At 58.3% G+C, this 23585-nt stretch overlaps 1 protein-coding gene across 1 annotated transcript; it reads left to right on the top strand.

Annotated features, from left to right (window-relative positions):
• Positions 1–17162: 17162 nt before the first annotated feature.
• On the top strand, positions 17163–23448 carry CUNH15orf39 (chromosome unknown C15orf39 homolog). Its single transcript, XM_061350008.1, has 5 exons — positions 17163–19511; positions 19989–20243; positions 20940–21201; positions 22249–22963; positions 23411–23448. Exons 1-5 carry the CDS (start codon positions 17197–17199, stop codon positions 23446–23448), a joined length of 3585 nt encoding a protein of 1194 aa, XP_061205992.1. The 5' UTR covers positions 17163–17196.
• The last annotated feature ends 137 nt before the right edge of the window (positions 23449–23585 follow it).

Raw genomic sequence — 23585 nt, forward strand, 5'->3', positions numbered from 1 at the left:
TGTGCAATAGCAAAGAGAGAAGAGATAAGTAGGGGCGGTAATGAGGGAACCTGAGTGCCTTCAATGTGTGGATCTCACCCGGATGGTGGGAGCGTCGCAGGCAGGTTCCAGCTCTTGCGTGTTGCTTGCCCTGTTCAAGCCTGGCTTGGCTGCACCATGGAGGAGGACAAAGCTTTGGGATGGTCTCCGTGTTTGTGGCTGCCCAACAGGGCTAAAGGAGAGTGGGCAAAGCAGGAAAAGCTCCCAAGGAAACAAGAGGAGGAGGAGGAGACCCCTGGGTGCCCTGGGGCAGCTTCTCCAGGGCTGGCCCATGGAGTATGAGCCCTCAAAGGCTGCTCCTGCCCAGCCCAGATGCAGGGAAGTCCCTGGGGACTTTGGTGGCATCATCTGGGACCGGGGGATCCCCCAGCCCGGTGATGCTGAGCCGGTTCCATCCGATCCCACTGACGGAGAGCAAGGCTGCTTGGAACAGGTTTCCTTGAGCTGTGAGGGGATGGGGACGTGGGTACCAGGAGAGGAGATGCGGGGCAGCTTGAGCCATCCCTCTCTGCTATATGAGAGCAGAATAACCTCCACAACTCGTTAAAGCTGTAAAGTAGGTATGCTTTATTCAGCTGAAGGCACATGGGGGATTGGTCCTCCAAAAAGGCATGCGTGCCTCAGTGATGTTTTCCTTCTGCATTTATCCTATAAAGTCATACATATCCATATTCTATCCCCGCTTCGTATTCTAATGAGCTAAAAGGCTCTCCACGCATGCGCAGTGCCTCCTGCTGGTCTTGGGCAGGGGTCTTCAGATGAAGTAAGCAGTCTTCCTCTTGTGGGTAGGGGTCTTCAAGATGAAGTAAAGGAGTCTGCCTCAGGCTTGAACTTTTTACCTCTGCTCCTCACGCATGCTCTTTAGGAGCTGGATGGGTCTGGTTTATGTCCGATTGATTTAATGAGCTATTCCCTTCATTAGGAGGGTCTGGCCTGGTACTGCCTGATAAGGCAGCTGCTGAGCTTGTCAAACAAGCTATAACTTAAGTACAACCCCCCTGTATGTTTTATCTAACCCCCTCGTACACAATAAGCCACATCAGTTTCACTATACAGAGTGCTAAAGCCATGGGCAGATGGGACCTGGGGACCAACTCCTAAAGTCCCCATCCCAATAACAGAGGGATGGAAAAGGAGGGAGCCTGTACATTAGAGCTTTTGGCTGGTGGGACCCCAGCTTTGGGCCTGCATCCTGGAAGGCTGTGATGATCCACTCCTTTTTATTCACATGTTTTTCCCTTCCCAGGCACTGAAAAGTGGGAAGAGGAGGATTTGGAGGGGGTGAATGGCTGTGCCGAGCTTGCCAAGCAGATGGTTTCTGTCTATGGGTATCCCAACACCTGGGCTTGCCCTTCCTGGCTGGAAAAGCCGACTTCCCAACACTAATACTAGGAAAATCAGTAGCTTAAGAAGAAAACTAGACAGGCTGGAGCTGCAGAGCCACAGGAGCAGAGACACCAGGCTTGGTCCTCTGATGTGTTTGATGTCCATGTGCTGCTTCTGTCCCAGCCAAGGGGATTTTCCAGTGACCTGGATATAAGCAGGACACACTGCATCCCTCCTGCCCGTCCTGGCTCAGCCCTGCAGCACGGGAATTGGGTCGGGAGAGCATCCCTGAGCCTGGAGGCATCCACTCAGCCTTTACAAAGAGCCCAAGGGGGTCTCACACCTTCCCTGCTGCACCCTCTAATGAGGAGCGTGCCCACAGAGAGGCATTGGGAGACATCAAAGAACAGGGGTAAAAGCCCCACAGGGATCTGGTTGGATGCTCCCAGGGTTGTGGGGATGGTGCCAAGGCCTCTGCCCCTTGGTTTATGTGTTGAAATCAGGGGTTTCCCATAGCAGGAGGATCGTGATGTTCCCCTCTGTGTCCTTGGAGGAGCAGTGTCTCAGCCAGCTGGCCTTGTGGTCTGTGAATAATGCCTTAGTCAGCAGAACAGAGGTACTCAGGGCTCTCTCCCTGCTCCTCATCCATCTATCCATCCATGCATGCATACATTCATCCACCCACCATCCACTCATCCATCCATCCATCCATCCACCCACCCATCCATCCACCATCTATCCATCCATCCATCCATCCATCCATCCATCCATCCACCATCCATCCATCCATCCATCCATCCATCCATCCACCCATCCATCCATCGATCCATCCATCCACCCACCCGTCCATCCATCAATCCACCCACCCACCCACCCACCCATCCATCCACCATCCATCCATCCACCCATCCACCCACCCACCCATCCCTGCACCGCTGCACTAAACCTTTTGCTCCCTGGCACCCCACGGGTACCAAGGGAATCTGTGGCTGTTTCCCAGTGCGTATCCCCCTTCATCCCCCTTCCTTTCCTTCCCTGCAGCACCACCACCATGGGCTCTCTTGGAAAGCCTCTTGCAAACCCTGCAGTCACAGGTTGAAACCTGACAGCTTGTTTGCTCCTCAAAGTGTTTCTTTACTATTGCTCTTTGCAGGCTCCTTGGTTGGTTTTGGGGCCGCTGATGTTGGTGCCCATCATTTATCTCAGCTTATCTGCTTCTTTGTGCCATTCAGGATGTAGTTGTAGCTTCTCGTGGTGCTTCTGCGGAGCAAGAAGCTGCTAAACCCCTCTCCATGGGCTGCCATGTAGAGATCCCTCCAGAGGAGCATTTCTAAGCACAACTGGAGGTGTTTGGGTTTAACAGCTTTCTCTTTCTCTTCTTAAACGATCTAATTGACACTTCAAGGTGTTTTCAGCCTCCTGTGCCAAGGAGTTCCCCAGCTGAGGGGTAGGACTTGAGGATCTTAAAGGTCTTTTCCATCGAAGTCGATTCCATGATTCCATGGTTCTATGAACACGCACCCTGTGAACGCTCAGCCCTACTGGAGCATCACCAGTACTTTTCCACCCAGCTCCACACTGTGGAAATACACCCAGGCATGGAAAAAGCCTGGAAGGGAATAAAGAAGGCACTTGGCTGATAGAGCTTGGCTGGCTCCCAAGGCAAGGAATGCTTCAGGTTCATCTCCAGCTCGCCGGCAGCTTGGCAGGCTCCTTGGGGCCGGATCCTCTCACACCCCCCCCACTATAAATGGGATGAGCCAGGCTCTTCCATGCCAAAACCTGGAGTGCTCCTGCTCCGACAGCTCCCTGTGCCCACGGGCTGGGTGCAAGACAAAAGGGGGGGGGGGGAATGGCCTTTTAGTGGGGTTTGGGGGGGGCTCTTCACTCTTGCTGCAGAGTGAATGGTCTCAAAGCTGCCTTTGAGAAGGGAAAAGCTGGCTTTTCTTCTCACAACCAAGCCCCACCAAAGGCCGTGGTGAGGGCAGAAGGCTTGGGGGAGGTTGTGGTGGGTGCCTTTATGGGACTGCAATTGCTCCGGTTAAATCCCACATTATCCCGATGAGTGAAACAAGGGTTTATGAGGGCAATGAGATGTTCCAGCAGCTGGGGTGGTGCTTGCCTGCCCGTGGCCCCGGGGCTCTGCTCCTGCTGCAATATGGTTCCAGCCTGGGCAAGAGGGTCCGGACCATTGCCCAATGGGCTAATCCAGTTTACCTCACCACTATGGCAATAACCACCAGGAGCCATTCCCACCTCCTGCTGCCTGCAGAGGCTGCAGAGCACAAGATGTTCCCAAACAACCCTCCCCAGGCCCTGCAAACAAAGGAGGATTCCCAAATCCCATGAGCATCCTTCCTGCGGCAAACAGAGAGCCGTGGTCCCCTGCCTTCCTCTAGTGCAAAGGGTGATGAAACAGGCTGGGACTGAGACACTGGGGCAGCCATGACCGAGGTCTGTGTGTCGTGGAGGTATAGCCATGACTCCAGAGAAGAGCAATGAAGGGGTGATAAATCCCTGCTCTTTGTTGTAGGGCAGCAGCTGGCAGGTTCTAATCGGCCCAAAGGAGATGCTTCTCCATGGGATTAAGCTGTGGAGCCCGTTGTTGCAAGGCAGTGTGTTGCAGAAGGCTGAGGGTGGTTTCAAAACAGCAGCTCCTGGAAGGGCAAGGCACCCAGGACACAAGGACCATCACCAGCTCGCTCTGATGGGTGCTACAAGGGGTTTACAGGTAACCTGTGTGTGCTGAGCTCTTATGTTCTCCCTTGGTCATCTGCTCCAGGCCAGGTTGGACAGAACCTCGGTGACATGGTTGAGGGTGAGGCACCCCTGCCCATGGCGGTGGGTTGGAACCGGATGATGTTAAGGTCCTTTCCAACCCAAACCATCCCGTGATCCTCTGTTTGGGAAGGGGAAAACCACACTGCTCATTCCTGGTGAGACCCTGGCCCAAGGCACAGAGCAGCACATGGGAGCACGTTGGCCAAGGATGCGCTAAGCCCTGGGTCAGGGCTTGCAGCCCTGAGCAGGGTCAGGAACAAGGGAGGGGTATTTGCTGCTGGTGGAGATAGAGGAAAGGAGAGATCCCCATTCCCAAGGTGGCCAAGGGGGGCTGGAGCTGCTGGAATTTCTCCCCACAGGAAGAATGAGTCAGTAGGAGCCGGTCACGGGAGCAACCACAAGGATGGGCTATGGGTGGAAAATGTGTCTGGTGAGGGCATCAACGCAGCTCCTTTGTGCCAAAACAAAGGGGGAGGAGGAGGAGAAGAGGACAAAGAGCTGTGTGTGGGCATGGGGCAGAAGGGGGCTGAAAACCCCATGGGTTCCCATTGAAGAGCTGCTTCTGCCCATCCTGGCAACCCAAGGACTGGGGGAGGCGGGAGAGGGAGGTCGAGCCAAAGGCTGTGAGCGTGTTATTCACCTTGGAACTGTGTGAGTAAACAGAGAGGGCTGCTCTTCCCCATCCCAGCCCGCAGCTGAGCTGCCCCTCTGCAGGCTGGAGGAGGTGAGCCCTGATTTGCTCTGGCAGGTGAAGGGGATGCTCTTGCCCTCTCCTCTGGTGAGACCTGGAGAGGAAAACCACACGGCTCTCATCAGCCTCCTGCAGCATCCCCTCCTGTGCAGAGCTCCTTGAGGATGTCCCATTAGGAGGAAAGCGGTTCTGATGCTTTCCTCACCTGTATCACACCCAGCTTTGGTTGCTCTGTGGCGTGGGGAGAGAGGAGCCCAGCCAAGAGACCCAGCTGGGAGGAACGAGGTGAACTCTGCAAGAGGGGGACCTCCCTGCTAGCACAGCAGAGGCCTCTGAGCTCCAGGGACGTGGTGGCCACCACCGCAGCCATCAGTCCCATTGGATGCTGCACCCTGGACCATTGGACTTTCCATCCTGGTCCTGCAGCAATGCTTGAGTCTGTGGCTCAGTGGCGCTGGCAGCAGCTGAGGTTGGCTCCTCATCCTTCTTGGGGTCCTCCTCCCCATCCGCACCACGTGGATCCCAGTGGGAAAGGAGAAACCACCTTAGAGCATCCTAGAGGGGGAAAAAGCTCCTATGTGGGACCAGAGCCATGCAGAACGCTTTAAAGGGTTCTGCAGGCAGAAGGGGAGAATGAACCAACCCAGCTCAACACAAAGTCATTCAGATGCCACGTGTAGACCCTGCAGAGGTGAACCCAGAGCTGGGGGGAAGAACCAGAAAGGGTTTAAAGACTTTGAGAGCATCTCAGTGCAGGCTGTATGGGTGGGAGGCAGCTGCAGGCTGGCCTGGATAAGCCCCGGGGGACACAGATATCAGAGACAGCTGATGGAGAACAGACCAGAGGTGACAGGGTCCTGCAGCCACCCCCACACTGGGAACCACATGGAAATCCATCAATTAACCTATCCTGAGCCTTAGGTATATGTGGCAGCACAGACACAACTCAGCTTTTGCTGCTGGAAACCGCTTCCAAACCCACCCCATTGAGTAAGTCCTAGGGCAGGGGCCACTTCAGGGTGTTTTATATGTAAACGCAAGGTAATGAGTTTCGATCACCTTCTGCCAGGCTGCTCTAGGGCTCTCCTGCAAGGGCTGAACCGAGCCCTTAGTCGTTCGCATCAGCTAAGGCAGCACAAAGGACCATCAGGCTTTCCCCGGATAGCCCATCAGCAGCCCATCACCCCGCTCAGCCTGCTCAAGGGCCACCCCTCGCTAATCCCTTCACCGTTATCTCACAGCCTCAGGCTTCATTCTTCCGATGTGGGGCAGCCCGCGGGTCTGTCCCATGGATTCCTGCCTGTATCCCGGTGCCCTGTGGATCCCGACCGGGGTCTCCATGCTGGGTACCGTCCGCTGCTTGTTGTGTAAGCCAGGTTGATGGGGTGCAGCACCCATGATCCTGATGCTGGTTGGGAAACGGTGCCTCCCGCCTCCTCCCAGAGGAGGTGTCACCATCCCCAGTGCCGTGAAGCAGCCGAGGAGCTGGAACCCCTCCAGCCTGGCTGGCAGAGGCCACGTCCACCCTCCCCAGCCCCACAGACAGCATCCTGCTTGCTCTGCAGCCCTGCGAGCCCGTTTCTCCCTGCACCCGGATGAAGGAGCCTTTGTTCGCAGTGAGGATGCTTTGTGCCATGTGCCACCGCCTCGGGGTAGTGTGCAGGTAAAAGGAGGACGATGGCTCCATCAGCTCCATGGAAAACCGGTCCTTTCATCCACCCAGAAGCCCGGGAGCCATGCAAGCCAGAGCTGCCTCCTTAGTCACCGCATCGGGCTCATTTGTGGCTATAGGCGGCATTTCCGAGGCAGCCGAACCGCGCGTTCAGCAAGAAAAGCAACCCCCAGATGCTCCTGAGAGCGCAGAAAGCATCCGAGAGGTCAAGGCTTCCCCTTCGGGAGCTGCGGCCGCGGGTGGGAGGAGAAGGGGAGGAAAGCCCAGGTGTTGCTGAGGGTCACAGCGGGTGACCTCAACCGGGGTGGAAAAAGGCAGAGGTAAACACATCCATCAAGGGAGCTGCAGTGTCCCCGGGCTGCTCCTGCAAGGCTCACCATGGGTTACATCATGGTGCTCATTCGGCACCTGCAGCAGAGCCCCTGGGTGCTCCCCTGCTCCCCTGCTATGGGATCCTCACCAGGGATCCCACAGAGAGATCCCACCGGCTGCTTTGCCATGGGGAGGCGTGCAGGGCACCCCATGGCCCCCGCACTGGTGTAACTGGGAACAGAGCCACCTTCCCGCTGGGACCGCAGGTCTCTGGGCATGGATGCTGCTGCAGGATGCGGCACATCTCCACACCGTACAGTGGAGAGCCTGGCACAGCCTAACCCTAAGGCACCGACACGGAGGTTGTGGTGCAGACACCACACTGGTGCAGGGAAGAGCAGAGGGATCAGGTCCTGAAGGAGGACCTGGCTTGGTTTTGGAGCCCAGGGAGGTGAGGGGTGCTCGGACATGGGCCTGGCTCCTGCGTGTCCATGCCCTGCTGCTGTTATCCAGAGCAGAGGGCACCTTGCCAGCTTCCCTGGGCTCACCTGTAGCCACATCCAAGCCTTTTCCAAGACCACAGGTCTATTCCTCACCATGAAGCACTGAGCAAGGTAGTTTCCCTGCCCTGCCTGCTCACCTCCTCTTCCTCCTGAACAGGCTCTGGGGAATGCAGGGGTGTCCCTGGAGGTGATGGGTGCCCAAGGAACAAACCCAAGCAGGGAGCTGCGCTTCCCAGCCAGAAGGGTGGAAGGAGGGGAAGCTCACAGGGGAGCCCTGGCCCAGGGATCTCTGCTCCTGAGCATGGGATTCCTGCAAAAGCCCATTCCTCACAGCCCAGGAGGCTCCTCTGCTCCCATGCATGTGCTGGTGCTGGGGAGAAGCTGTACCATGGGGCTGCTTTGGGTATTGAATGGGTCTCTGGGATTGGGGTTGTTCCCTTCCTGCAGGCAGGGAGCAGATGAGCCACCCCCGTGCCTGCATCCTGCCCATCAAAAGAGCAGGGAAGTGTGTCTGGAACACCCCTGAGGCCACCCCAACCCTGGGACTTCCCATGGTCAGAGCATCCAAATACACTGGGCTTCAGTGCCGGAGCCGTGAGCTCTCAAGCCATAATGTGAGAGTGATTTTCCTTGCTTTTGGACGGGATCCATCACTGTGAGCTCCTCCGAGGGGTGAGCAGCAGCTCCATCCGCATCCTGGGAGCATCCCAGTGGGAGGATGTGGGGCACAGCCTCGAAGCAGAGCGCTTGGCAGCCTCGCCCCATTGCGGATGCAGGCAGGCTCCTGCCAGCCCCGCTCCAGGAAGCCTCCCCAGGCTGTCAGGAGCCCTAATTCATCACCTCCCAACCGCCATAGGGTGGCTTTGGATTTGCACTTGAGAGAGAGAAGAACAGAGAAGGGGGAGGCTCTGCTCTCAAGGACTATAAGATAACCCCAGTGCGAGCTCCATCACCAGCATCACGGGACCAGGCACCCAGGGGCTGCTCAGCTCTCCCTCCCCATGCCCTCCCCAAGGGTTTTGCAGGGCAAAGCCTCCTGGCTGGGAAATAAAGGCAAAAAGCAACCCTCGGGCCTCTTTGTGTGTGTGTGTTTGGTTTGCTGTAAGCGGAGGAACAGCATGTGAATGCAGAAGCGATAATTCAAAGCAGGAACACGGAGCTGGAGAGCTTTCAGCTCCCAAACGCTACCCAAGCCTCAGCTTTGTGCTGCTCATTCATCCGCAGGGTCATGTTTGCTCTCCTCCCCCTGGGAGAACAGAATTGGGCTTGTTTTCCACGTCCCTTTGAGAGCAGCTTTGCTGAGGATATGGTTCAGCAGGGAAAAACCCTCTTGGCTTGGTCAGGTCTGCTCCCAGCGCCTCCATTGCCATCATGTAGGTGCTGCCCATCTTCTGGGTGATGTTTTATGGCCCTTGGGAATCTATACCCACTCCGCTGTAGCTGGGGGTTGGATATCTCATTACCTACAGATAATTATCCAGAGCTAATGAGATACCTGCATCTGTGCTTTACTGGGCCTTGTCTTTATTGCTTTCCTGGGGCAGTGAGATGTGCAGGTTGGGTTTGGATTCATTTACAAGTAATTGTAGGCCCTGATGTGATGTAAATCGAAGGTTTGGAGTGGGCACAACATTGGGCAACCAACCAGGCCTGCCTGTGCTTTATTTTCTCCTAATTCATCCTTAAAGGTCATTTCACCTTAGAGGATGCTCAGGCAGCTCCCAAGGCTTCAACCCCTTCACCTTGGCACTGAAAGGAGGAGGAAGCCCTCACCTCTCTCTCTTCTCAGTGAGTGTATCTAAACTCAAGCACCCTGGAAGCTGTTGGAAACCCTCCCTTATGACCCTCCATCCTCCTGCCTCCAGCTCTCCCAGCACCGCTCCATCCCTTCATCCCTGTTTTCTTTTGCTCACCAGCGTGATGTGGGACTCAGCCCCTCTCTTGCAGCCTGTGGGGAACAGGCAAAGTGGAAATGAAGACCATCAGTACAGCTCTCTTGTCCCAGTTAGCTCCACAATTAGAGCCTCATCAGGAATGATGCAGCCTCCAAGGATGTCTCCAAGATGAGAGCTGCTAACAAGGTTGGGAAGTCCCATGCAGGGCCCTGTGACCACCTCCTGTCATCCCCCATACAGTACCCATAGGGACACGGGTCCAGCAGGCATCTCCCATTCTCTGGTTGGGCTTGCTTGGGTAATCTGGGGGTTGCTAGGTGATTTGAGGAGGGCAGAGGGGTTTTCTCATCACTGCATAAGCAGCCGGTCCCTCTCCAAAGCCTTTTCCCAGGTACCAGGAGCAAACCCAAGGCCTTTTTGGAAGGATGCTGTATTTAAACACTTGGTAGTTCCGTCCAGTGAAGGGAAAACTAACACCAATAGGGCTTTGATGGCCAAATAAGAAGCTTTGTAGGTGTGCTTGTGAACTTTAAATCTCACTTCTCTGTGTTGCCAAGAGATCAGCTAAAACCTACCAGAAGCTGGAGCACAACTCTATGGGGAAGTGGATCAAATAGAAGAGGGGGAAAAAGAGAGGGAAAGAAATAAAGGGAAGATGCTCCTGGAGTGATCTGATGTGGGAAGAGGAGATGGGCAGGGATCTGTTCCGTGGCCATGTCCAGGAGCCGGGTATCCCCATCCTGCATCCCTCTGGGTGCTGCCTGCACCCCAGGACAAACTGGGCAGCACAAGGTGGGACAAGAACAGACCCTTTGTGGAGGATAGGGGATTAGTGGCACAGGTGGGGAGCAACGATGGCTCAAACCCGAGGTGCTGCCTGGGGGATGGAGCCTGATGGCCAAGCTCCCACCCGGAGCCCCCCTATCCCTGTGCCTGCAGCGATGACCCCCGGGAGCGGGTGTCCCTGGCGGCAGCAGCAGCAATGTGAAGGCAGCAGTTTCCTGTGCACCGGGAGGGAGCCCGAGCACGGCAAACCACAGGGGATGGCCCAAGCGATGAACCCGGAGATAGAGCGAGCAGGAGGCTGCCGGGGATGAGAAGCCTCAAGCAGAGAATGGGAAACCACACGGCCAACATCTGACAGAGCCAGGCAAAGCCTCACCTCCCCGGCGCTCACGACAGCCCCACAGGGATGGATGCGGGAGAGCGGGGATCCCTGCATCCTCTGGGTGCTCTCCCACCATGGAGGGGGATGGAGGGACAAAGAGTTCCAGCCATCCCCTGGGCATACCAGGGCTGGGATCAGCGCTCACCTCTCCCCAGAGGCCTTATTCCCAAGCACTTCTGTCTTAATGAACCATCGACCATATAAAACAGTGGGGTTTTGAGGCTGGTGCTCGTGGTGCTGGCAGGTTTGATGCCTCAGCAAGGTTTGTCTCCTGCTTGATTTTAGTTGCTACTGAAGAGATGAAACACGCAGGAAGCTGATGGACATTCAGAGGAGAAATGAAGGAAACAGAGCAGGTATTTGCTTAGAGGCCAGGTGGAACCCCTCAGAGAAGAGTCTGAGTTATTCCAAGAGGGAGACAACGTGGGAAATCCTGCGTGGTTTAGAGCAAGTCATCCTAAAAGCAAAGCATCCTCTAGAAATCCAAGGGCACTGCAGTGAGAACCTGGTGCACACGTCCCAGCCTTTAAAAACCTGGGTAGGAGGAAAAGGGTAACACAGAAATTACACCACCAATAACAAAACAAGCCCCATCACACCCAGGAACAGGGAGGAGAACCCGGTGGGGTTTAGTTTTCAGGTTCAGCTGCATGACTGGCCCCAGAGATGGGTCTATGTACGCATGGGAAAGGGTGCTCCTGATGTCAAGTTAAAGCCAATGTCTCAATTACCTCAAGCTTAAAGGGATTATCGGCCACGTGGAGTGAGTTGCAGTGAAGGGAAGACTAACACCAATAGGTTTGTAATGGCCAGAACTCCAAATAAAGCTCTATCATGCTCCAATTTACCCACATTAATACATAGCAATAATTCTATATTACATCCTAACACACCTGAAAGTTAAACACGCAATAATGAGCATAGAATTGCATTACAACTCGATCAAACAGCAGCACGCGATTGATGGGCTCCAGACAGGAGAGCTCAGAGCCAGCTCCTCCCAACCACTTCTTTTCGGTGCAGGAACCAACTGCCACGAAAGGGCTATAAATTAAACAGGGAAGGGAAAAATAATGGTTGTGAGGCCCAGGAGAGGGGAGTTCAACCGCTGCCTCCTCGGCCTTTGTTCAATAACGTCTTTAATCACCTGTATTAATGATTAGGCACATTCCTAAGCCCTGTGCTGAATTGGAGCCAGAAAGAGTGTGAGCGGCTTCTTCCATCCCGGTGAGCTGGAGGTGGGGTAGATCCCTGCCTGAAACAACCCATATAACCCCTTTGCCAGGTCTAATCACTGCGTTGCCTTCATGTTTAGTAAATGGGAAGCTCATTCCCTTGGGAAACCTCCAAGGGAGCCGTTTTCCTTTGCTTTTCCCCTGCCACCTGCCATCCAAAGGTGCTCGGAAGGGTTTGCTTTCAAGGAAAGAGGTGCTCAGATGCCTGGGTTTTCAAGCACCTCCGTGCTGCACAAGGAGCACGCTGGGCTGTATCGGAAGGAAAGGCTATTTGGGAAGTAGGAACCTTTGTTTCTCACTTAGAACTCGTTGTTTCTCTCTCCAGGTGGGAGCCGAGCCTCTGCCAGGGCTTTGTTCTTTGGCATTGGGCAACTCCATCTCACAGCATGTGTGTCACTGGGCTAATGGCATTTACAGGCCTTTTATGAGGGCTAATGATTAGTTGGGGAGTGCTGGCATCCAACCTGCGGTGCTGTGTGGGAGTCCCCTGTGTGTGCGGTTGAATTCAGAGAGGCTTTACTTTGCGATGGGGAGGGGGGGATTGAAAACACCCCCAGACCACCCCAGGCTGCCAGAGGATCCTTCAGGTTCCCTCTGTCCCTGCACACGGGATGGGGAAGCTCCTGTGTGTGGATGGATGGACTCGTACCCAGCCAGACCCAGACCCTGCAGCTGCATCAGTGCCTGCATCAGGGTGGGGTGGGCATCCCTGAGGAGCTGGGGCTCCTCTGTAAGGGGGGGTCCTTCTAACTGGGGTTCCTCTTTAACAAGGGCTCCTTGCAATGCAGGGACTGCCTGCAGTGAAGTATCCCCATAATGGGGGCTTGCTGCAATGGGCTCTTCCTTTAATGGGGGCTCCATACAATCAGGGATCCCCAGAATGGGGACTCCTCCCTAACAGGGGCTCTGTACAATGGGGGCTCCCCATAATGGGAGTCCTCCCCACATGGGGACTCTCTTCAGTGCATGCTCCCCATAGTGGGGACAATGAAATCCCTTAGTGGGACTTCCCCCACTGTAGACTCCCCATATGGCTATTCCTCCATAACGGGAGGCTTGCTGCAATAGGAACCCTTCCATACCAGAGGTTCCCCGTAATGAGCGGTTGGAGGGGGAGGATTACCCTGTACAGGGCGGGCAGAGACCCGAGCAGCTCATTGCACATGTGGCGCGCTGGGCTGGGCTTGACCCTCTCGTCCCATCCCGTCCCATCCCGTCCCATCCCCTCCTCCGGCCGGCCCACACGCACACCCAGCCCTCCTCCTCCCTGCCCGTCCTCCTCCTCCTCCTCCCACTTCCTCCGCACGATGCAAGCTGCCGGTCGAGCGGGGAGGCGGCAGCAGGACCCCCCCCGCCTCCGAGTCCCCCGCACGGCCCCGTAGAGATGCTCCGAGGGAGGCACCGCTCCGCAGCCGGAGGTGAGTATGGGATGGGGCCAGAGGCCGGGGGAGCGCACCGGGGCCAGCGCGTTGCGGGGACCCCCGGAGGGTGCAGCTCCTGGCCGGGGGCATGGCTGCAGGAGGGCTTCCCCCCGCTTTCCTGCACCCTGTGCGGGTGTTTTGCTCCCGATATCTCCTTCTGGTCGTGCGATGCAGGGAGAAATGGGGTTCAGCGGGTTAGATCCCTGGCTCCGGACCCTGACCCCCATTTTTCCCCATGGATGCGTTGGGCATCGGCCACGTGAGCGAAGTGTCCGCGGGGCCGAACGTGCGTTGGCTCCCCTGCGAGAGCAGGAACCGGCCGATGGTTATCGTGGTGATCGCGATAGCGTTGCCTGCACAAACGCTGTGACCGTGCGGACAGGACAGAATGACGGACGCGTGTGTCCAGCCCGGACCTCGTGGCTAGGCAGGAGCGTGTCACTGCGGTGCCTGTGGCCAGCCTGGGACGTGACACCCATGGCGTTGGATCGATGCGGTTTTACTCGTGTATAGATAAGGGTTTAACCCGTTAAATGCTCAGCTATTCTGGAGGCAGTCGCTGTGCTGGCTGCTACGTGCTTAATTAAGGGGTTTTTAATATAAAAATGACTATTCTGGGGAGCTTTGAGGAGCAACCACCTCATGTGCAGTGCGAGCAGGGATTCCTGCACGCATTCCCTGAGGATACTGCCTTGGTCCGAGTGAAGGCTCCAAGCGGGCTTTTGCCTCCTCGGGGAAAGCTCGGGAGCTGCAAACTTTCCTGAAGAGGGATAAGGTCTGGAATGGGGAAGCTGGGACCGCTGAGGCCTCTTGTTTGCTCTCCCAGATGGCCTCAATGGAGGGAACCTTGCTGGCCACCGCATCCCAACCCATCGGGGAGGTGGGAAAACTGATCCCCGGCGGGGACCCAGCGCCCCCGTGGCTGTGAAAGCGGTGTTAGAGCCGGACGGGAAACCACCTTCGTCCCGCGGGACACGGTCCTGCTTCGTGGTGACACGGGAAAAGCCCCTCCGCTGGGGACCCTCGGGTGGGGGGGGCGGAGGGGGTGCCGTGCGATGGGTTCGGGGGTGCTGGTGCCAGCGGGATTTGGAGATTGTGGGGTTTGTTTCTTGACCCCTGTGAGCTGGCGGCTGTTTCTCCGCATCACGTGGCAATGGAGGAGGCGGGAGGCTGCGGTGAGAGGCTTCCACCTCTCACTGCCGCGTTTTAGGGCATCGCATCCTGGGGAGGAAGTGCCGGGGAGCCCTGTGCTGTGCCCCGGCGATAACGGGCACGGCCGCGCTTGACGAGCTCTGGGAGCAAAAAAGGGGGTGCCTGAGCAACCCAACGGCGCAAGGAGCACCGGTGGAGGGGGCTCAGCAGCCCTCCCGTGCGCCTCCAACACCCGAAACGATGCAGATAACGCTGGCTGCGGCTTGCGAGCGCTTATCGGGGAGGTCTCCCCTGCACGCAGCCGTTTGGGAGATGCTGCGTGCTCCTTCTCGTTTGGTTCGATTTTTCTCCCTCCCAGCCAAACAGCCCCTTATGAAAAACCCCCTGCGAAGAAGAAGGAGGGGAAAAACAAGTTTAAAAGTACTAAAAAGAAAGAATGAATGGACTGTGTTTAACCCACCCGCTGCTTTCGCCAGCTGTGGGGTTTCGGTATCACAAGCACGGGCTACATGTGTTAGTGTTGACTCCGGCATCCCCCCAGCCCCGAACCCCGTGTGCTCCTCTCCTCCCTGAGAGCTCTCCCGTGGCTGGGGGGAAGGAAGGAGGCTGCAAGGGGATATCCCCAGCGGGCTGATGGGGATGGCAACAGCAGGGCCGTGTTCTTGGGGCAGACAGCGCAGGTGTGGGGATGGCGCCAGCCCAGCAAAGCCCCAGCGTATTTCATAGAGAGAGCCCATTAGTGCCCTCGCCCTAATGAGGTTACTGAGCTCAGCCTTATCAGACATCAGAGCACCCATGTGCCTGGCTCCGGCCGCAGCTGGGAGGTGGCTTGCTCAGTTCTGCATCCCTGTGGCAAGGCCAGCTGGAGCTGGCCACCCCTGCTTCCTTTTCCCACTGCATCGCTGTTCCCAAGGGGAAAGGTCTCCTTGTAACGGGGTTATGAGGCCTTTTCCTTCCTCCTCTGCTGAAGGGGGGGGTTCCCGCTGCTGCAGTGGGGTTTGGAAATGGGTGATTGCACCAGCGCTGCCTCCTGCAGCGTCACCAAATCCTACACAATGGCATGGCCGGTTGCGCAACATCACCGCCACGGGGATGTGGATCCCTGAGCTTCAGGGAAAGGGGAAATGTCGGAAGTCACAAGATCCCGGATTCCTGTCCCACCCTGAGCATCATCACTGCATGGAAAGGATCCCAAACAGCATCTCCCAGGATTTAAACACCAGCCACCTGGAGACATCCCTCTTGGGCTTGTGGTGGATGGGGAAAGGAGAATAAGCCAGTTGGAGGTTTTTAGGGTTTTCTCCCCATTTTCCTAGGGTCTAAGAGATGGCAAATTTGATTGGTACTGGTATCCCTGGCAGTGCTCAAGGCCAGGTTGGACACAGAGGCTTGGAGCAAGCTGCTCCAGTGGAAGGGGTCCCTGCCCGTGGCAGGGGGTGGAACTGGGTGATCTTAAGGCCCTTTCCAACCCAAACCATGCCATGATCCCCTGGATGTCTTGGAAGTTACTGCAGGGTTCCTGAGGATAAAGCTTGGAAATGATGCGGTTGCCCCACAACCCCTTTATTTGGAGAACTGCTTTTGAGAGTGCAGCTGGGGATAGGAGCTTCCCTCTCAACTGCAGCAGCCCTCCAAAGGGGAGACAGCATCCTCCCTGGAAAGCAAGGAGTTGGGGAGGTTTGGCAAAGGAACCCAACCTGAAGGAGCAGTGGAGGGGTGCACCCTGCTCTGCTCGGTCACCCCGGAGCTGCTGTTCTAGGGGAAAACCACTGGCTTTGGGCTGTCCCCTGGTCTCCTCCTGGGCCATGGAGGGGACAGAGCTGCAGCTGGGGGGCTGCTGGACCTGGGAGCCCTGTATGGGCCTGCATGGAGAGCTGGCAGTGGGGTGCTCCTCAGAGCGGGCTGCGTGCGGCTCTGGGCTCCAGCCGTGCTCAGGTCCCTTATCCACCCTCACAGGTCTCCCCAGTTATCAGCTCTGTTTCCCTCCTGTGGGCTTTTATCTTATCTCCACACTCTTCCTCTGCTTCCTAATTCCTGCCACCGAAAGGGAAAAGAAACCATGGGTGTGTATGTGTGTGTGTGAGCAGGCATGAGATCTCCTTCTAGCAGCTCCAGCAGTGGGGTGGGAGGTGGCAGGCCATGCCTGGAGGATGCTGGGTGATGTTGGGGAGATGCTGGGAGATTCTGAGGGACATTTGGAGGAGCAGGGTGATGTTTGGCCGTGCTGAGGATGCTGAGCCGTGGTCCAGTGATGCTCAGGCAGGCCTTGGGGCTTGCTTGGGTGATGTACACAGTGCTCAGGTGATGCTGGGAGGATACTGGGAGGAGGTTCAGTGATGGTGTTCGGGCTCACGTGGTGCTCAGGTGTCTCAGTGAGATGCTCAGGAGGTGCAGGGCGGTACTGGGGGGATGCTGGTGATGGCTGGAGATGCTGGGGGCATCATTGGGATGCTCAGAGGATGCTCAAGGGGATGCAGAGCAGTGCTGGGACGGTCTGCCAGCTCCACCTGCTGGCATGCACGCTGTGGGCCGGAGCCCAAAACCGGGAGAGAGCAGGGAGAAGGCTCTCCATGAGCTAATCCCGAGCTTCCCCACTGAGGATCTAATGATGCTTCCCAGTGGGTTGGTTTGGTTTAGGATCTCTGCCAGCTCCCAGGGGGATGGGAGAAGGGAAACAAGTCCTTGTTGTCCTTGGCAGGGGCTGACCCTGGGACAAGCAGGACTTCCCCTCCTCTCCGTTAGCCCCCCAGTGTGATGCTCAGCATCACCCCTGGATAAGGAAGGGCTGCATGGGAGAAGCAACACGCTTTCTCCAGTGAGCACACGGCAGGGTCACTTCGGCGGGCTCTGGGCAGCCCCTATGTATCCCCCCATTGCTGCTCCAGCTTGGGCTGTGCGCTCGCCATGGGGACTCGCCGTGCTTATGGTTTGTTCCCTCTCTCCCGCTCAGGAAGGCCAGCTCACCTCTCCCACCTCCCACTGTGCCGCCAGCACCCTACAAATGGCCTCAAAACGTAACGTGGAGCCTCTGGACCCTGTGACCTTCATCAAGCTACCTCGGCTGGAGCAGGACCCCCGCGCCAGCTTCCCTACGGGCCACTGCAAACCGGGCTCCAAGCCCCATTTGGACTACAAGGGCTCCTACTTTGCCTGTGCGCTGCAGAGCCCCGATGGCCCCAGGGCGCCCTATGTGCACCAGAGCCCGGCACCTCCCCACTTGCACTATGGCACCGGTGCCGGCAACCAGCCCGTGCCGCCGGAGGGGCCAGGGGAGCGCTGCCCCCCCAACCCAGCTGAGAGCGTGGGGCTCGGGCTGCAGCCCCCCCATGCTGCTGACACGGGCAGGGACAGGCTGGTGCCAGAGCCACTGGGGGCCAGGGAGAAGTGGGGCAGCGCGGGGCCAGGGAACTGCTTCGTGGTGAGGCACCTGGCAAGGGTGACCAGGGCACCCGCCCTGGCTGTGCCCAGGCCCATGTACAGGGCTCCTGTGTACTTCATGGACCTCCGGGTGGCTCAGCCGCTGCAGCAGAGAGCAGGCAATGCAGACTGGGCTGTGCCCGCCGCCAGCCGCCCCTTCCACCCCGGGGAGCACAGGAGAGGACCGCACGCTGACCCCAGGCTCCCAGTGCTGCACCCCGGCCTGGCACTGCCCGCCAGGGAGAAGATGGGCTCCCCGGCTGCCTTCTCCTCCTCCTACGCTGCCTTTCACCAGTACCAGAGCCCCCCCCAGTCCCCGTTCCTGGATGACGGCCCCCCCAGCCAGAGGAAGGTGCCTGAGACGCACAGGCTCAGCCCGGACCCCTGGCACAAGCTCTGTCCCCCCGCCACCAGCACCGTGTACCAGGAGAGGCCACCCGAGCATTACCCATCCCTCCATAAAGCTCCCCTCTATCCCCTGCGGATGCCCCACATGGAGGCACAGCCCTGTGCCTACAGAGCCTTTGGCTTCGAGGGAAGCAGGGAGCCCTATCCCGGCACTTACCTCAGGCCCCAAGCCCCATGGAGATTCTTTCTCGCCCCGTCGGACACCTCCGTGCCCACGGCAGCCAGCGCGGTGGCATCGTCCCCTGCCAAGCCAGCGGCGCTGCCGAGGGATGCGAAGCCATCGAGGCAAGAGGGATACGTGCTGAGCTCGGGCTTTGCCTTCAGTCCGGGTGGCACGGCTGTACCCAGCACCTCCGGAGCGCACACGGAGCCGGGATGCGAGCAGCACCAGGCAGAAGGGCCCCCTCAGCCGGTGGTGGGGAGGCACAGCAGCGCTTTCCAACCCGTCTGCACCCAGGAGGCACCGGGGGGCTCCAGTGGGATCCCAGAGGCCTTTCCCAAAGGAGAAGGGGGCTTAGGGAAGCAGGAGCTGGCTAAAGAAGAGAGAAGAGCCAGCTCGCCCCCCCAGGAGCCCCCCCGTGAGGGACCCCTGGCTCTCATCATCGTAGAGGAAGGAGATGCTTGCAAGGTCAAGGATGCAGATGAGGATCTCATCCCTCCTTCTCCCCCTGCATCCCTGCCAGAGGGGCTGGAAGAGCCAAGGGACAGCGCGGTTCCTCCTCCCTCCCCACCCATGCCAGTGATCAAACGGGTCTTCAGCCTGGCATCCTATGGAGGCTTCCTGGAGGAGGCTGAGGGCTTGGACCTGTGGGAGGATGAGGCACCCCCAGGCGCGGAGCCCGGTGCGGAGGGCCAGGAGCTGGTGCAGGAGCAAGGGGAGCCTGGAGAGCCGGAGCCCGTGCCCCTGGGCTGTGAGGAGGAGGCGCTGGACCTCAGGGTGAAGAAGAGATGGGTGGAAATCGGGGAGAACCTCTGGGTGCTGGATGGGGAAGGGGGGAAGGAGGGGGAAAAGGATGCGGAGAGGGAGGCGGGATGGGGAGCGGGAAAGGGAACCCAGCCCCAGAGGGAGCCCTTCCCGCTCAGGGTCATGTCCTGGGACAGGAGCAGATTCCAGAGCTCGGCCTCCTCCATGGCCCTGCGCTCCCCCTCAGCTGCACCCAGCACCAGCCCTGCTCCATCCAGCACCGTTCCTGCTCCATCCAGCACCATTCCTGCTCCATCCGGCACCGTTCCTGCTCCATCCAGCACCATTCCTGCTCCATCCAGCACCATTCCTGCTCCATCCAGCACCATTCCTGCTCCATCCGGCACCGTTCCTGCTCCATCCAGCACCATTCCTGCTCCATCCAGCACCGTTCCTGCTCCATCCAGCACCATTCCTGCTCCATCCGGCACCGTTCCTGCTCCATCCAGCACCATTCCTGCTCCATCCAGCACCATTCCTGCTCCATCCGGCACCGTTCCTGCTCCATCCAGCACCGTTCCTGCTCCATCCAGCACCATCCCCGCTCCATCCAGCACCATTCCCACTCTAGGCAGCACCAGTCCTGCTCTGTCCAGAGCCATTCCTCTATCCAGCACCATTCCTGCTCCATCCAGAGCCAGTCCCGCTCCATGCAGAGCCAGTCCCGCTCCATCCAGAGCCATTCCTGCTCTATCCGCCACCATTCCTGCTCCATCCGGCACCATTCCTGCTCTATCTGGCACCATTCCCGCTTCATCCAGCACCATTCCTGCTCCATCCGGCACCATTCCTGCTCCATCCAGAGCCATTCCCGCTCCATCTGGCACCATTCTCGCTCCATCCGGCACCATTCCTGCTCCATCCAGAGCCATTCCCGCTCCATCTGGCACCATTCTTGCTCCATCTGGCACCATTCTGACTCTAGGCAGCACCAGTCCTGCTCCATCCAGAGCCATTCCTGCTCTATCCAGAACCATTCCCTCTCCATCCAGAGCCATTCCCACTCCATCCAGAGCCATTCCTGCTGTGTCCAGCACCATTCCTGCTCCATCCAGCACCATTCCTGCTCCATCCAGCACCGTTCCTGCTCCATCTGGCACCATTCCCACTCCATCCAGCACCATTCCCGCTCCATGCGGCACCATTCCTGCTCCATCCAGCACCATTCCTGCTCCATCCAGCACCATTCCCGCTCCATCCAGCACCATCCCCGCTCCATCCAGCACCATTCCCACTCTAGGCAGCACCAGTCCTGCTCTGTCCAGAGCCATTCCTCTATCCAGCACCATTCCTGCTCCATCCAGAGCCAGTCCCGCTCCATGCAGAGCCAGTCCCGCTCCATCCAGAGCCATTCCTGCTCTATCCGGCACCATTCCTGCTCCATCCGGCAGCATTCCTGCTCTATCTGGCACCATTCTCGCTCCATCCGGCACCATTCCCGCTTCATCCAGAACCATTCTCGCTCCATCCGCCACCATTCCTGCTCCATCCAGCTCCATTCCCGCTCCATGCGGCACCATTCCTGCTCCATCCAGAGCCATTCCCGCTTCATCCAGCACCATTCTCGCTCCATCTGGCACCATTCCGACTCTAGGCAGCACCAGTCCTGCTCCATCCAGAGCCATTCCTGCTCTATCCAGAGCCATTCCCTCTCCATCCAGAGCCATTCCCTCTCCATCCAGAGCCATTCCTGCTCTGTCCAGCACCATTCCTGCTCCATCCAGCTCCATTCCTGCTTTATCTGGCACCATTCCCGCTTCATCCAGCACCATTTCCGCTCCATCCGGCACCATTCCTGCTCCATCCAGCTCCATTCCTGCTCCATGCGGCACCATTCCTGCTCCATCCAGCTCCATTCCCACTCCATCCGGCACCATTCCTGCTCCATCTGGCACCATTCCTGCTCCATCCAGCACCAATTCTGCTCCATCCGGCACCATTCCCACTCCATCCAGCACCATTCCCGCTCCATCCAGCACCATTCCCACTCCATCCAGCACCATTCCCGCTCCATCCAGCTCCATTCCCGCTCCATCCAGCTCCATTCCCGCTCCATCCGGCACCATTCCCGCTCCATCCAGCACCATTCCTGCTCCATCCAGCACCATTCCTGCTCCATCCAGCACCAATTCTGCTCCATCCAGCACCATTCCCGCTCCATCCAGCACCATACCTGCTCCATCCAGCACCATTCCCGCTCCATCCAGCTCCATTCCCGCTCCATCCAGCTCCATTCCCGCTCCATCCGGCACCATTCCTGCTCCATCCAGCACCATTCCCGCTCCATCCGGCTCCAGTCCTGCTCCATCCAGCACCAGTCCTGCTCCATCCAGCACCATTCCTGCTCCATCCGGCACCATTCCCGCTCCATCCGGCACCATTCCCGCTCCATCCGGCACCATTCCCGCTCCATCCAGCTCCATTCCCGCTCCATCCGGCACCATTCCTGCTCCATCCGGCACCAATTCTGCTCCATCCAGCTCCATTTCCACTCCATCCAGCTCCATTTCAGCTCCATCCAGCACCATTCCCACTCCATCCGGCACCATTCCTGCACCATCCAGCACCATTCCTGCTCTATCTAGCATCATTCCCACTCCATCCAGTACCATTCCCGCTCTATCCAACATCATTCCTGCTCTACCCAACACCTTTCCTCTTCTATCCAGCACCATTCCTGCTCTATCCAGCCTCTTTCCTGCTCTATCCAGCACCATTCCTGCTCTATCCAGCCTCTTTCCTGCTCTATCCAGCACAATTCCCACTGCAGCCAGCATCATTCCTGCTCTATCCAGCAGCATTCCTCCTCTATCCAGTACCATTCCTGCTTTATCCAGCACCATTCCCACTCCATCCAGCACCGCTCCTGCTCTACCCAGCACCATTCCTGCTCTATCCAGCACCATTTCTCCTCTATCCGGTACCATTCCTGCTCTATCCAGTATCATTCCTCTATCCAGCATCATTCCCGCTCTATCCAGCACCTTTCCTCCTCTATCCTGTACCATTCCCACTCCATGCAGCACCATTCCTGCTCTATCCAGCACCATTCCCACTCTATCCAGCACCATTCCCGCTCTGCCCAGCATCATTCCCGCTCCATCCAGCATCATTCCCGCTCCATCCAGCACCGTTCCCACTCTGCCCAGCACCGTTCCCGCTCCATCCGGCACCATTCCCACTCCATCCAGCACCATTCCCACTCTATCCAGCACCATCCCCGCTCCACCCAGCTCCATTCCCTCTCCTCCCACCAGCCCGCAGCCCAGCCCAGCGCCGCCTCCAGCGCCCTGCAGCATCTCCCCCGGTGCCTCCCTGCAGCGCGGTCCCCATCCCAGCCCCATGGCGGTGCCGGAGCCCCCCTGCTCGGCACCGGGCGAGGACGCGGTGCCGCTGCCCTCCGCCGGCCACTGCTTCACCGCCCTGCACACGGGGCTCTGCGACCTCCTCTCGGGCTCCGTGACCCGCTCCTCCCCGCAGCGCCTGCGGGAGTGGCTGCAGAAGGCGGAGCCGGAGGAGGAGCAGGGGGAGGCGATGCCCAGATCCCCCCCCCTCGATGCCAGGAACGGCTCCCGGCTCCCCGAGCATCACAAGGCCGCCAAGGGCAAGGAGGTCTGGTTGGCTTTCCAGGACGTGCCCGCTCTCCTCGCCAGCCTGCTGGCCCAGCTGGAGGCCTTCACCTTTGCTCACACGTGCCCGTTCCCACACGTGGTGCGGGCAGGGGCCGTCTTCATCCCCATCCATGTGGTGAAGGAGCAGCTCTTCCCCAAGCTCCCTGGCGTCTCCGTGGACCAAGTGCTGCAGGAGCACAAGGTGGAGCTGCGCCCCACCACGCTCTCGGAGGAGAGGCACCTGAGGGACCTGGAGCTGAAGAGCTGCACCTTGCGCATGCTGAAGCTCCTGGCGCTCAAGCAGCTCCCCGACATCTACCCGGACCTGCTGAACCTGCACTGGCACAACTCCATCAAGCAGCAGCTCGGTAAGCAGCCCAGCATCTCCTATGGATCCTGCAGGGAAGCTCCGGCTCCGTGTGCCTCCCAGATGCAGCTGATCTGCTTGCATTGTCCCTCAGCATCCTGGTCCTCCCAAGGGTTCTGTGGACATTTGGTCCCTGTGAGGGTGCTGAGGCGCTGGCACAGGGTGCCCAGAGAAGCTGTGGCTGCCCCATCCCTGGCAGTGTTCAAGGCCAGGTTGGACACAGGGGTTGGAGCAAGCTGCTCCAGTGGAAGGGGTCCCTGCTGTGGCAGGGGTTGGGGCTGGATGAGCTTTAAGGTCCCTTCAACCCAAACCATCCTGGGTTGTGGAGGGGGAAGGCCTGAGCTGGAGGTGGTGATGGAGCCAGGGGATGAGGAAAGTCATTCTGGGGGTACCAGGGGGTGGTTTCACTGCTGCTCAAGGCTGTTGCCAACAGCTTCATCTCTTCCAGGTTCGAGCTCGACGGCTGGCAAGAATCCCTCCAAGTAGGTAACTTCCAGTGGGTGTGTTTGTAGGATTGACCTGTTCCGTGACTGTGTGTGTGTTTGTGTGCATTTGCCGTGATGATGGGAGCCTGGGCGGGCTGGGGAGGAGCACAGAGTGGCTCTGCTGGGCTGGAGGGGGGA

This window comes from Neopsephotus bourkii, unplaced genomic scaffold, assembly GCF_033783945.1.
Source record: "Neopsephotus bourkii isolate Nb327-2 ecotype Australia unplaced genomic scaffold, CSIRO-AGI_Nbou_v1 NB_463, whole genome shotgun sequence".
Taxonomy (NCBI): Eukaryota; Metazoa; Chordata; class Aves; order Psittaciformes; family Psittacidae; genus Neopsephotus; species Neopsephotus bourkii.

Coding starts and splice junctions, on each gene's coding strand:
- CUNH15orf39 (XM_061350008.1), top strand. CDS start 17,197: ATGGCCTCAAAACGTAACGTGGAGCCTCTGGACCCTGTGACCTTCATC. Junction 19,512..19,988: donor TCCAGCACCGTTCCTGCTCC/ATCCAGCACCAT, acceptor AGCCATTCCCAC/TCCATCCAGAGCCATTCCTG. Junction 20,244..20,939: donor GGCAGCACCAGTCCTGCTCT/GTCCAGAGCCAT, acceptor CACTCCATCCAG/CACCATTCCCGCTCCATCCA.